The sequence below is a fragment of the Procambarus clarkii genome, chromosome 16 (assembly GCF_040958095.1).
Source record: "Procambarus clarkii isolate CNS0578487 chromosome 16, FALCON_Pclarkii_2.0, whole genome shotgun sequence".
Lineage (NCBI taxonomy): Eukaryota > Metazoa > Arthropoda > Malacostraca > Decapoda > Cambaridae > Procambarus > Procambarus clarkii.
Window position 1 is genome coordinate 12,082,853 of NC_091165.1, and position 13,497 is coordinate 12,096,349.

Genomic DNA, 13,497 nt, shown 5'->3' on the forward strand with positions numbered 1-13,497 from the left:
TACGCAGCCGTGTCATGATGACATGTAGGGTATACAGAAAATGGGAAGACGTTGGTGCGCATTTTAACCCTTAAGCTGCTAAGGGGTCCTGAGGAGATTTACACCCCTGTGCGCAAAAAAAAAAAAAATCTAAAATTTTTTTTATCTTATAAATGTTAATTTGTGTTCCCTGAGTACGGGAAAAATAACAAAAATCGTAGGTGACATATTTTAGCTGCAATAAGCCGAGGAAGCCTGGCAAAATGAGAGCGTTGACAGAGCAGTCGTCAGAGGCGGTCAGCATCACCCAAGCTGTCAGGTGGGAGTTGCCACAAAGATATTATTACCTAATTATTTCAATGTGTCTGTCTGATTTTTTTTTTAGTTTTTTGCAGTATTATTATTCAAAAGTGTGTAGTGTGATAGATTTATATAATAAGTGGGGTGAATCATCGCTATACTCAAAAGTATGGTGTTCATATTAGTGATTCAATCATTATGTTCATGAAACAATAAACAAATAGTTTTGTTATTATTACACTATATATACAGGTTATATATATAAGTATCTGCATGTTTTGTTCACCATAACAAACCACCAAGTTGGTATTATGAGTCAAAAAGCAATGAGGCGTGACCGCCACACACCAGCCAGCCACGCGCTGCCACTCCCTCCTTCAACAACCCCTCACTCGCCCACTTTCTCCTCCCACCTTGCTGTTTTTGCTTTTATTCACTATATACAGACATTATATATAAGTATCTACATGTTTTGTTCACCACAGCTGTACAACTAAGCTGATATAGTTAGTTCAGGCACTAGGAGACATCCCTAGACACACAGCTCGCGGCTGCTTCCGTCACTCATTCAAGGTCAGACGCACTAAAATTTCTCCCCCAACAATACTGGTTGTGGTGTTATTACACTATATACAGACGTTATATATAAGTATCTACATGTTGTATGCACCGTAACTGTAAACTTAAGTTTGTAGGGTGCCCAAAGAGCATAGTGGCCACCCTCTACACAGCTAGACAAGTCATGCAAACGACGCCACCTCCATCACCCAAATGGCTCCTCCCAACATAATCCTTTTGCTGTTATTACACTAATACACACATTACATACAAGTATCTACATTTGTGTTCAGCGTAGAGAACCACAGCTGGTATGGTGAATGCAGACAATAATAGGTGGCCACAGAGTCAGTAAACGACGCTATCTCCCTCCCTCCCTCCCTCAGCATTACTCCTCCCATACAGCGCTAATTATCACAACAATCCTACTATTATCACAATCCTGGTCATTTTTATCATAGTCAGGGGTCATCTGTAATACTGTCATTGCTAAATAATAGCAGTTATATTTATTTTTTTAAATTTAGGTGATGCTTTGGTCACAAGCTTAACAGCAATGCTGTTAGCTCATGCTGTGGGTGCCAGCCTTGGTTGCTCCCACAGTACTGTGGCTCTTACACCGGAGAATTTTTTTTCTGTTTACAAGAGCCCTGAGGAAGCTGTGAACCCCATGTAGCTGTGGGCCATTTGAATCGTGCCTGGCATCCAATGTCGTGTATATATATACGCCATGTGCACAGTGGGACATGTTACTCTGGGCGTATATATACGCCATGCACAGTTTAAGGGTTAAAACAAGTTCCATAATACAGTAACTGGATAATAAATGGAATTTTTACAAATATTTTAATTGTTGACAGTGTTAATGTCATGTTGCACTTTGTGTATTGATTTAAAGACTCCGAGCACGTCATCACGAAGCCAAAGTGTTCAGATGTAGCACAATGAAAATCCTTTTAGGCAATGGAATGCTTGAACTCTTGTTTTGATGATTCCCAGACCGACTCTGTCTTAAGCCTTAACTGGAAGTTCTGGAGGCCTCGAACCAGAGCCCAACCAGGGTTTGCGGTTTGGGGCCTCCAGAACCTCCCATTGAATTCAGTAGAATTCAGTTAGTCAGTTAAGGCAGGTGTCTGGGAATCATCAGAACATGATTTCAAGCATTCCATTGCCTCAAAATGATTGTCATTGATATATCATGCCACTGTGATTTCATTGTGATGTAATATAATTGTAAAACAAATGCTCACATGTGCAGCTCTCCCTGCCCCATCCTACCCTGCCCTGCCCACCTGTCTGCCAAAAGTTCACTGACTATTGTTATACTAAACCTTGAATTGTGCACACCATCCTCAGATGTTTTAGGTTCTTTGCAACATTTGAAACTCCTGCTGGTATAGTTGTTCTTAATCAGTATTTGAAGCTTCCAGTAAACATATGCTAACCTTGAAAGTGACATGATTTTTTTTAACAATATAGGAAGACAAAATCCCTGTCTTAAATACAATTTTTCTGTGTGCATGCTGATAATGACTGATATAACCCCTGTGCAGTCTAAGGTTTAATTAGCCCCTTTTTATATAAAATATTCTAAAATTGTTCTTTTTTTTTAAAGATACTGGTGGCTGCGGGTTGTTGCTCATGCTGAAGCTGGTCATTGGGAAGAGTTGGCAAACTTTTCAAAGAATAAGAAAAATCCTATTGGTTTTGAGGTATGTTTGAAGTGAGAAATGTTTACATATTGTTTATCATTGGCATACTGTGTTTTTACATAAGTAGAGGAATGGGAATAGTGAGGTAAGTAATCTAGAAGATCTCTTTAATCATCAATAGATTCATTTGATGCTGATGCAAAATTATGGAAGACTAGGAATGATGGGGGTAACTGTGATACCTAGCAAAGTGAGCTTGCAGCACCCCGAAGGTGGTCTGAAAAATGGCTACTAGACTTGAACCCAGACAAATGCAAAGTTTTGAGGATAGTTACTAGAATAAAAAGACCTACACAATAGTCCAGAATGAAGGCAACACTTCACTGCATCAATTATAAGACTTCAGATTAGATATCGGCCCAAATCTAATGTCAGAGATGTACAAATGCCAAACTGACCAAATGTCTGAAAACTTTGAGGAACTTGGACACAGGCGTTCCATGTACTATACAACCTATGCAAAACCCACTCTTAAGCTTACTGCTTTGGCATCGAACTGCCAACTGAAAAGAAAACAAAATTAAGAAAGTTTCTCAGATATTCAACAAGGATTGTTCCCAAGCTGAGGCAACAGAGCTATGAGGTTATACTGAAGGAAACTGGACCTTGGCATACTAAAGAAGAGAAGGAACTGAGGGGACATGATAATGACATTCAAGATTGTAAAGGGGCTTGACAAAGTAGACAAAGCAGCATTGTTCAGAGTGATGGATAGCAGAATGAGGTAGTATAAATAAAAACAAGTCAGATGCCTGGAAGAATTTATCTTACTCTAGAGTTGTAAATAAATGGAGTAGGTTAGATGAAGTGGTTGAAACTAACTTAGTACCATATCCACCACCCATCCATAATTATTTGCATCATATTTCTTTTTGCACAACCATTCACTTGTTGGCCAGCACAACACCCATGACCACCGCAACAAACACACCCACCACCTTGTTGTCTTTGCACCTGTATCCTTTTACTTTGCAGTCATTACAGCTTCTGTAATTGTATAGCCACCCTGTTTGCATAGGCAAAATTATAGTAACACTTAATTATTAATTGTTATATTATTAATTATATTATTATTATAATATAATAATAATAGTTGTAATTACTATTACTCTTCCTTCTGCTCGGTCTTGAGGGAAGCCAGCCTCAGGTGAAAGGGTGCTGTGACGATCTCTCTAACCCGTAGGTGTGAGGCTCGGAAGTTCACCTCCTGGGGCTTGTGCAGTCCAACCTCTGCTTCAGGAGGCTGGAGTCATTCTTGGCCTTGTTGGGGTGGTTCTTCTCCAGCCCCAACCACAGTAGTCTCTGGGTTTGGAGTGTCTCTGCCTTCTTTTACCAACTTCGAGGTTAACTCCAGAACTGGAGCCCCTAAGGCAGTTTGTTGTTGCCTTCAACCTCGTCCTTACAGTTCCTGTGAGGGCGCTGGAACCAATCGTATTGGCGCTTGCTTTCCATTGGGAACTTTCGGTGCCGTGGAGAGGGAGGACCTGCTGCTTGGGTGACAGCTTCTCCTCCATATTATCCTACCCTGGCTTTGCGCCCTGGAGAGGCCAACCCAGACCAACAACTAGAGTGCAACTCCATAGTCTCCTATGACTGATGGATGCTTACTACTAATAATGACTTCGTTTAATTTTTTAAATTCGATTTTATTTCCGAAGGGCTACCCAGTTTGGAGACAACAGAAAAATAGAAAAGGTGGAGGAATTGCCATGCAGGTAAAAAGAACACCTGTTAATGATTCTGAGGATCAATATCCCCATGGCCCAGTCTTTGGCCAGGCCTCTTGTTTGGTGGTCTGGTTAACCAGACTGTTCGATGCATTTGCTTGCAGCCTGACATAAGAGTCGCAGCCTGGTTGATAAGGTATCCCCCCTTAAAGATGTTTATCAAGTTCTGTTTTGAATACTGCAAAAGATCGGCCGGTTATGCTCCATCTGAGAAGAGTGTGTGTTTAAAAGTCTTGAGCCTTTGATGTTGATAGTTCTCACTCATTGTGCCTATTGCACCTCTGCTTTCCAGTGAGGTTATTTTGCACATCCTGCCAATGCTTTCTGATCTCATGTAGTGTTATTTCTGTGTGAAAATTTGAAATCAGTCCTTCTAGATTTTTCAAAGTGTAAATTATGCATTTCTCCCACCTGTGCTCTCAGGAATTGAGATGTAAAAAATTTCAGCAATCTCAATAGTTTGTTTTATTGAGTAGATTCTAACGGTAAAAAATCTTTGCATATTCTACAGGTTAGCCATTTATCCAGCTTTGAATGGGGCTGTTAGTGTGTGCAACAATATTTTACTCTAAAAAGTATCATCATTGGTGTGGCAGCTCTTGTTAGAAAGATTCTTGTTATTCAACTTGTCATTTTTCTTGCAGATGGGACAGCTTTGTTATGTTCTTTAAAAGTAAGGTCTTCTGACATTATTACTATACTCCTAAGAGTTTTATATTGCTTTTACTTTCAAAAGTGTGGTTTGAATGCATTTTATATACGGTTTGTTTCGATATTTTCATTTCTTCCATAGCATATTGACCCTTAAACTGCGCATACGCCATGAGGAACATGTCCCATGGTGCATATGGCGTATATATACACCATAGGGTGCCAGGCACGATTCAAGTGGCCCGCGGCTACCCAGGGTTCACAGCAGCTTCCTCAGAGCTCTTGTAAACAGACGCCATGTTTAAAAAAAATCGTAGGCAATATTCTCCTGTGTAAGATCCACAGTACTGTGGGAGCAACCAAGGCTGGTGCACGCAGCATGAGCTAACAGCATTGCTGTTCAGCTTGTGACCACAGCATCGCCTAAAAATGTCAAAATAAATATGTAACTGCTATTATTTATCGATGACAGCATTACAGATGACCCCTGACTGTGATAAAAATGACCAAGATTGTGATAATAGCAGGATTGTTGTGATAATTAGTGCTGTGTGGGAGGAGGGAGATTACTGACTGTGTTACCACCTGTTATTGTCTGCATTCACCATACCAGCTCAGTGGTTCTCTATGGTGAACACAAATATAGATACTTACATATAATGTGTGTATTAGTGTAATAACAGCAAAAGGATTATGTTGGGAGAAGCCATTTGGGTGACGGAGGTGGCATCGTTTGCATGACTTGTCTAGCTGTGTAGAGGGTGGCCACTATGCTCTTTGGGCACCCTACAAACTTAGGTGTACAGTTACGGTGCATACAACATGTAGATACTTATATATATATATATATACTGTGTGTATGTAGTGTAATAACACTACAAACAGTATTGTTGGGGGAAGAAATTTTAGTGCGCTTGACCTTGAATGAGTGAGGGAGGCAGCCACCAGCTGACTGTGTGTGCAGCAATGCCTCTCAGTGCCTGAACTAACTATATCAGCTTAGTTGTACAGTTGTGGTGAACAAAACATGTAGATACTTATATATAATTTGTGTATATAGTGTAATAACTGCAAAACTATTTGTTTATTGCTTTATGAACATAATAATTGAATCACTAACATGAACACCATACTTTTGAGTACAGCGATGATTCACACATTTTATTATATAAATCTCTCACACTACACACTATTGAATAATATTACGGCAAAAAACTAAGAAAAAATCAGAGACATTTAAATAATTAGGTGATAATATCTTTGTGGCAGCTCCCACCTGTCAGCTCGGGTGACGCTGACCGCCTCTGACAACCGCTCTGTCAACGCCCACATTTTGCCAGACTTCCTTGGCCTATTGTGCCCAAAATATGTCACCTACGATTTTTTTCCCCCGTGCTCAGGGAACACAAATTAACATTTTTAGAAGACGAAATAATTTTTTAGAATTTTTTTTGTCTTGCGCACAGGGGGTGTAAATTTCCTCAGGACCCCTTAACAGCTTAAGGGTTAAGTAAAACTGTTTCTCATTAAATGTAGCATTATCCTCTATGGCCCATTGAAAGACTTGATTAACATCAGATTGGGGGGCTTGCTGTGTCCTCTATATTGTCTACTCTCGTGAAAATCCTTGAAATCTGCAAAGGATGATTCAGTGCTATAGTTTGTATCGTTATCTACAGTATCTTATATTAGGGTGAGAAATTTAATTTGGAAGTTAAAGATCCATCTCCTTATTTTGCCAGTACAGTAATTCCTTTGTGTGCAATAGTACCATGGTCACATTTGTCGATAGCTTTTGTAACATCTGTGTATGTTATATCAGCAGTTTACTAGTGTTCCTGAAGGTAAGATAATTAATAAATGACAATCCACGTGAATTTGGCATATTGACACTGGAGATTTGGAATCGGGATAATAAACTGATAATCATAAATGCCTACAGTTCACCAGCAACACATGGACAAAGAAGTAGCTAGACGAATAATTGAAAGGTCCTCATAATGATCAAGAGACATTATAGTTATAGCAGATAGATAAATCATGATTGTTGGTACAGTACTTGGTATCTTCCATTTTAAATCAATAGACTTGGAGGCATATGAAGTCAGAACGGGGAACATTTGGACTGACAGATTCGTAAACCTTATCATGGAGACATGTTCCAACACATTAAGCGGGCCACAAGAATGAGGGAAGGGAATGTTCCATCAATGTTGGATTTGATATTCACCAGGGAAAACGAGGAGATATTTGACATTCAGTAGAGTACTTTCCTCCCTTGGGTAAGAGACCATGTCTTCTTGGAAGCAAAATATGCAATGCATTGTAATCTAAAAGAGAATAAGGACAAAACTACTGAAAAATTAGATTTCAGGAGAGGACAACATGGGGGAACGTAGTGAGTTCTTCAATGAATTTGATTGGAAAGCTTTATTGTCAGGCAAAGAAATAAATGAGATGTATGCCAAATTTTGAGATAAATGAGGAAGGTAAAAGAAAATTTATACTAAGAGGTGCACAAGCAGAAAGCAAGGTTGGTTCAATATAAATTGTGAGAGCCATAGAACAATAGACTAAACAGAAATGGAATCGATGAAGGAAGAGGCATAACCCTCAAACGTACCGGTAATACAAACAAGAAACACATTATTGAGAGGAGAAGTAAAAAGAAACTTTGAGAGAGCGATTGCAGAGTAGTGTAAAACGGAATTAGGCCTGTTCTATAAATTCATTAAAAGCAAATTGCATGTAAAGGATAAATTCCAAAAGTTGAAAATGGGGGAACAGATTCACAGAGAAGTTTAGTCTGAAACACTAAACGAACAGTTCCAAAGTGTGTTGATGCAAAATGAAGTCATCAGAGAACAGACACAATACAAATTTCAGAGAATACCGTAGAGTACAGTACACAAGTGTATTGAAACAAAGTGGGGACAAATGCTCAAAGAGCTACGAAGAAACAAGGTGAGAGAATGTGCACTTGAGTTGAGCACCCCACTTCAGTAACCTTTGTGTACAGCAGCCTTGGCAGATAAATAGAAAAGGGCAAATATAATTCCAGTCTACAAAAATGAAAGCAGGGAAGACCCTCTTAATTGTGGACCTGTAATGTTGACAAGCATAGTAGTCAAAACACTAAAAAAAAAATTAAAACCAAATAGATAGAACATCTTTAGAGGAATTATATAAGACAAAATATTGTAGATTAAAGTTTGAACAGGAAGATCTTCTGTAACAGATCTTAATTTCTATTATAGAGCCACAGAGATTTTACAGGAGAGAAATGATTGGGTTGACTGCATTTATCTGGACCTAAAAAAAAAAAAAATTTTTTTTTTATTGAGTCCCACATAAGAGGTTGTTCTGGAAACTGCAACATACTAGAGCAGTGACAGGGAGACTTCTGACATGGATAAAAATATTTGACAAAATGAGGGCAGTAATCAGAGGCAGTGTATCAGACTGGAGAAATGTTACTAGTGGAGTACCACAGAGTTCAGTTCTGTTTATTGAAGAGTAATGTTCATTGTCTATATAAACGATCTATCAGAAGGAATATAAAACTTTATGAACATGTTTGCTGACGATGCCTAGCTACTAGGGAAGATAAGAAATGTAGGCAATTGTCATGCCTTTCAAGAAGACCTGGGCAAAATACATGTATGGGGCAACACTTTGCAAATGGAATTCAATGTGAATAAATGCCATGTTATGGAATATGAAATAGGAGATAATAGGCCCAATACAACCTACAAATTATAAAATTATGTGAAAAGCATTAAAAGTAAGCGAGGTGGTGGTAGAGGCCAAAACCATCAGTAGTTTCAAAGTGTCATATGACAGAGTACTGGGAGGAGAGGACACCATGAGCGTAGCTCTCATCCTATAACTTCACTTGGGTATTGTATAGAAATGTATGTAAATCTGTTAACTCAAGAGTTGTACTGGTCTATCAAGAAAAAATAGTTAAGCAAACATTATATTCTTTTCCAGCAAGATTTGTTCTACCTGTACTAGCCATTTCTTTCATGCTCACAAAGTATTTCATTCCAATGTGTTCATTCAAGTAGGATTACAGGATTACAGGGTGCCTTTCTTTTATATGCATTTGTATTGCGTGTTCATTTAAACTAATATTAATATTCCACTATTTTTTCACTTTGTGCTTTCTTATTATTTTGTCCTTTGTATTAGACAAAAATCTCCAAAGCCCCCAGTAACACTTCTTAAAACATAAACTGGCACTCTCAGTAACACACTTTTGTTGATGTCTTTGAAACATTGCCATGATTGAACATTTATAATATATTTTTTTTACAGCCATTTGTAGATGCCTGTCTGAAAAATACAAACAAAATCGAGGCCCAAAAATATGCTATGAAGGTCAAAGATGAAAACAAGGTCACATATCTTACAAGATGTGGGTAGGTATTTAAAACATACTTGAATATTAATTTGCATTGGTGAGAATGTCAACAGTCCTTTTGAATGTTTTTGTTTCGGACCGAGACCACAAGTCTCCATTCAGAATAAATGGAAATACTCTAGATAATATAAATTGCAAACCACATTAGCAAGGAATAACATTGTCTATTTGTCATAGTGTTTAATGAACTGCCAAATAGTAAGTTTTAATACAAATTTTCATTTTCAGACAGGAAATCTGTAAGAGACACCCTCAAACTGTGGGGGACGCATTTTTAGAAAAACCACTTGCGTAGCAAATCTGTTCAAGTTGAACTTGTATGGAAAAATTAGGGATAGGCTAAACAAACACTACTTTCTACTCAATAATACATAGGTATTAAACCAAAAAGTAACTCACTGATGTAAGGCATCTCTCCAGTGATTTATAAGATAATTATTCAAGGTGGGATTAGTTGGTCTTTGTTCACGAGCCCTATGAAATTTTTCATGCTAGATAGTCTTTTACAATTTCCTCCAAGCCACATTCATTGTGATGCATCTCACTACTACTTATGCCTGCTAGATAAACAGGCAGGCAAGCATACAGTCTGGTTGGCAGGGATTGCCAGTGCATGCAGAGGGCTAGACAATGTCATATGGGTACTGCATCTCTGCCTGCTTACCTGCCTGCCTGCCTGCCTGCCTATACGAGCGACTCCACATCTGACTGCCTTCCATCCATCCATCCATCATGTATAGAGATAATGCCAAATGCTTGAGGTTGATCTTTGCACTTTGGTCACTACGTATCTCTTGCATTTGAATTGAATGCACCAAGACTATAGACCTTACATGTCCCGTACTTCATGCAGGGCTAAGACTGTTAGGCACATGCCTTGTCCTGTTTATAGGATTCCCTCTTGATACCTATCCACAGTGTTTTTCCTAGTGTTTATTCCTTGCCCCTGTGGAGAGTCTACGTGTGAAATTTTGAGACTCCTGACCTGCACTTTTTCCCCTCTTAAGAAAAAGACTTTTCCTTTAACATTTTTTCTGCCATTCAAACTCTTCTACTCTATTCATAGATGGGTCAGTCTGCTGGCAGTATTGGCTACTATTGTGTTTTCCTGATGAAACCAACATGCCTTGGCAGTGTCTGACAGTGCTTTGTGATTTTGTGTGCTCTTCATTAACACTTTTATTCATCAATATTCCTTTGTTACTGTGGTTGATGCTTGCAGTGCCCTCATGGATCTAGAGTTTAACCTTTTGCATCTTAGGGTGATCAAAACCCAATTCTGACAGTTTCTTAATTTTAACAGAATTAAGGCAGTCTTATTTTGCTGGATATCCAGCCATATTGGTGTTGTTTTGAATGAACTTGTGAATGCAGCTTCTAAGGAATTGATATCACATACATTGATATGTATGTGATGCCCCCATACACCAGGTGGGGTACACTGCTCCTGGGGGATGTGTCTGGGAGGGGGTTCTACTCCCCAAGCCCAGCCCAGGACCAGGCCTGATTTGAGGGCTTGGTCCAACAAGCTGTTGTTTTGAGTGGCCCCCAGGGGGCCACATTATTTTTATAAACAACCTCGTAGCATTTCTTAGCTCAAACTATTTAATAAATGTAAACTAAGCCACCATATTTGGAGAAAGCTGTAGAAGTTACACAGATAGTTGATGAATCCTGGTAGAATTTCAGAATGATCATAAGTTGTGCTTTCCAAATGTTTGTCAGTCACTTGTCCCTCAATAGAATACTCTAATTGGTGGATCTGATACTCTGATGTTGCTCATATTGTGTCTTTTTACTCATATATTGGCATCCTGAGTGATGTTTAGTACCTTTTGAATATGCTGAAATGGACTGTGATAAATACCTTCTTCAAGAATTACTTACAATACAGAGTTTTGTTAAATACAGTATACTGTATTTAAACATTTTGTGGTTGTGCCTTCATAGAGCATTCCAGCCCTGCTGTACTTTTAAATTAACTTTCATTATTTTCATTTGTATTTGTTATCCAAATAAACATTAAAATTTACATAAATGATCATCCTTCTAATTTTGTCTTTTCCTGCTTTTTATTAATGGAGAATACAAAGTTTCACATAGTTAGATTAATATTAAAGTCATATTAATGGAAAATGCAATTTTCCTGCAATAAAGCAGTTATTCATCAGTATCTGGGATTGGTAACAGTAAAATCATTTCTTTCCTTACCAGACTCTTGGAAGAGGCCGTAAAAGTGGCTCAGGAGCAGCGTAGTGTGACGGGTCTAACTGAAGTGTTGGCTGCCTGTGGATCCCAACACCAAGGTTTGCAGTCTCGCATTCAAGTGCTGCTTAGTGAGCCATCAATAAGAAATTAAATTATAAATACTGTATGTATAAATGATGCCAAAGAAAGTACACTTGTAAGTATTAATATTTGTGTATATAGTTGATGGCTTGTTGCCCCCTTTGAATTACTTTTCTTTGAGTAGTTGGCATCATCTTCCCCAATGATTCCTACTGCCCACAAGTGATTAAAAAGAGAGAAATTGAGGTCATACTTGAACTATTTGTTACAGATTTCTGTGCTGGTTTGGCTTGAACTTACCACTGAATAAAAGGAATGTTAAAAAACAAATCTTGTGAAAAGACCTGAATCATTAAAGAAAGATTATTCTTAAGATCACATTCATGAAAGGGAAATTTCCCTGAAAAATGAAAATTGATAGTCAAGTAATGAATGTGAATTTATTGTTAATTTTGCTCAAGCCATTATTATGAGTGGCATAAAACTTAAAGCAATCTTGGGTCTTCTAATCACCCATAAAAATGATAAATTGTATTATATTTTGTCTATATTGATTACATATGTCTTCTGTCAGGTATTGTGCTGTTCTTTATAAATATATCTAAAGATTTAAATGTATATTTTATTGCATAATTTAATGAAAAAACTGTGTTTAACAATTCTTCTGAATATATGATTTAAATGTACGAAGGCTTGGTTGTCATGATGTAAAGAAAATGTAACCAGATGTGTAGTGGAAATGAACATAGGCATTTTTAAGTCTTGTAAGGCCCTATGAATATGTGTGCATTGAACCACCATATAATGAACTACTTACAAAAATTTAGTCCAGTTAAATAATAAATTAATCATATAATTTCACATATATATTTTGGCCAGATCACAACCTCATTGAAGTACAAATTAGTATTAACTCATGCCATGACCAAAAGAAATGCCCATCACAAGGAATATATAACTCATTGGCTGCTGAAGTAAAAAATAAATATAAACTTTTATAATTCACTAATGCAGTATTTGTAAAACAATTCTAAATAAAAAGCCTATCCCTCATTCCTAAAAATATTTTAAACTTTGCTAGTATTTAGTGTGCATCAGCTGGTTGTGGAAGGTTTCCCTTCCCATGTGTGTTGACGAGTCATTTTGGGTTTCGTAATGTTTGTATGAAAATTGCTGTGAAAAATCATACAATTTTTTAACCATGTTCACATTTATTAATTTGTTGTTTTAATGCAAATTATTTACAACCTATATAAATTGTTTTATATAATACAGTATACTTTATTTCACAGCAACTTGTATTGGAAAATATACATGATAAGAGTATTTGTTTCATTTTCAGCTAATCAAAATTTAAATGAATAATAAAAGGTATTTACAGTAAACCCTTGTGTGTGTGACAGCCAAGTTAACACTTTTGTGCACCCCGCCCGCCACCCCTCGACTGTGCGATATGGGACCCAGGGTGTCACGGGAGTGCGCGCAAATTCTGAAAAGTGTATACTCTCTTCAACTTTGTCACCTTAATTCTCGTCCTACGAGATTAAATTTTGTATCATTGTGTTCGCAATAGAATTCTCTACAGCACTAAATGCATATAAACTCCAAAAGCCCGGCTAATTACCCGCAGCAAACAGAGAAAGTGCGAACGAGTTACCCAGGAGCACGCAAACACGATAAAATGTTTTCACTATTTTCACTCTGGTCACCTCAATTTTCGTCCTAGGTCTTTCATTTTGGTCTCAATGGGTTTGCAATAGAATTCTCTATAGGAACATTAGCATATAAAATAAAATACCTGGTCACACTCCAACCGCCGACGAGTTGAAGACGGGCCACGCGTTAGCCGCAAGTG

At 37.8% G+C, this 13,497-nt stretch overlaps 1 protein-coding gene across 2 annotated transcripts in view; it reads left to right on the plus strand.

Annotated features, from left to right (window-relative positions):
• The window catches only part of Vps16A (vacuolar protein sorting 16), a 98,844-nt gene extending 85,879 nt beyond the window's left edge, over positions 1 to 12,965 (plus strand). For both annotated transcript variants that reach the window (XM_045745547.2, XM_069325252.1), the window contains exons 17-19: positions 2,453 to 2,549; positions 9,248 to 9,351; positions 11,568 to 12,965. In XM_045745547.2, the coding sequence (XP_045601503.1) occupies positions 2,453 to 2,549; positions 9,248 to 9,351; positions 11,568 to 11,712 (346 nt within the window). In that variant the 3' untranslated portion in view covers positions 11,713 to 12,965. The remainder of the gene's footprint in view (positions 1 to 2,452; positions 2,550 to 9,247; positions 9,352 to 11,567) is intronic.
• The last annotated feature ends 532 nt before the right edge of the window (positions 12,966 to 13,497 follow it).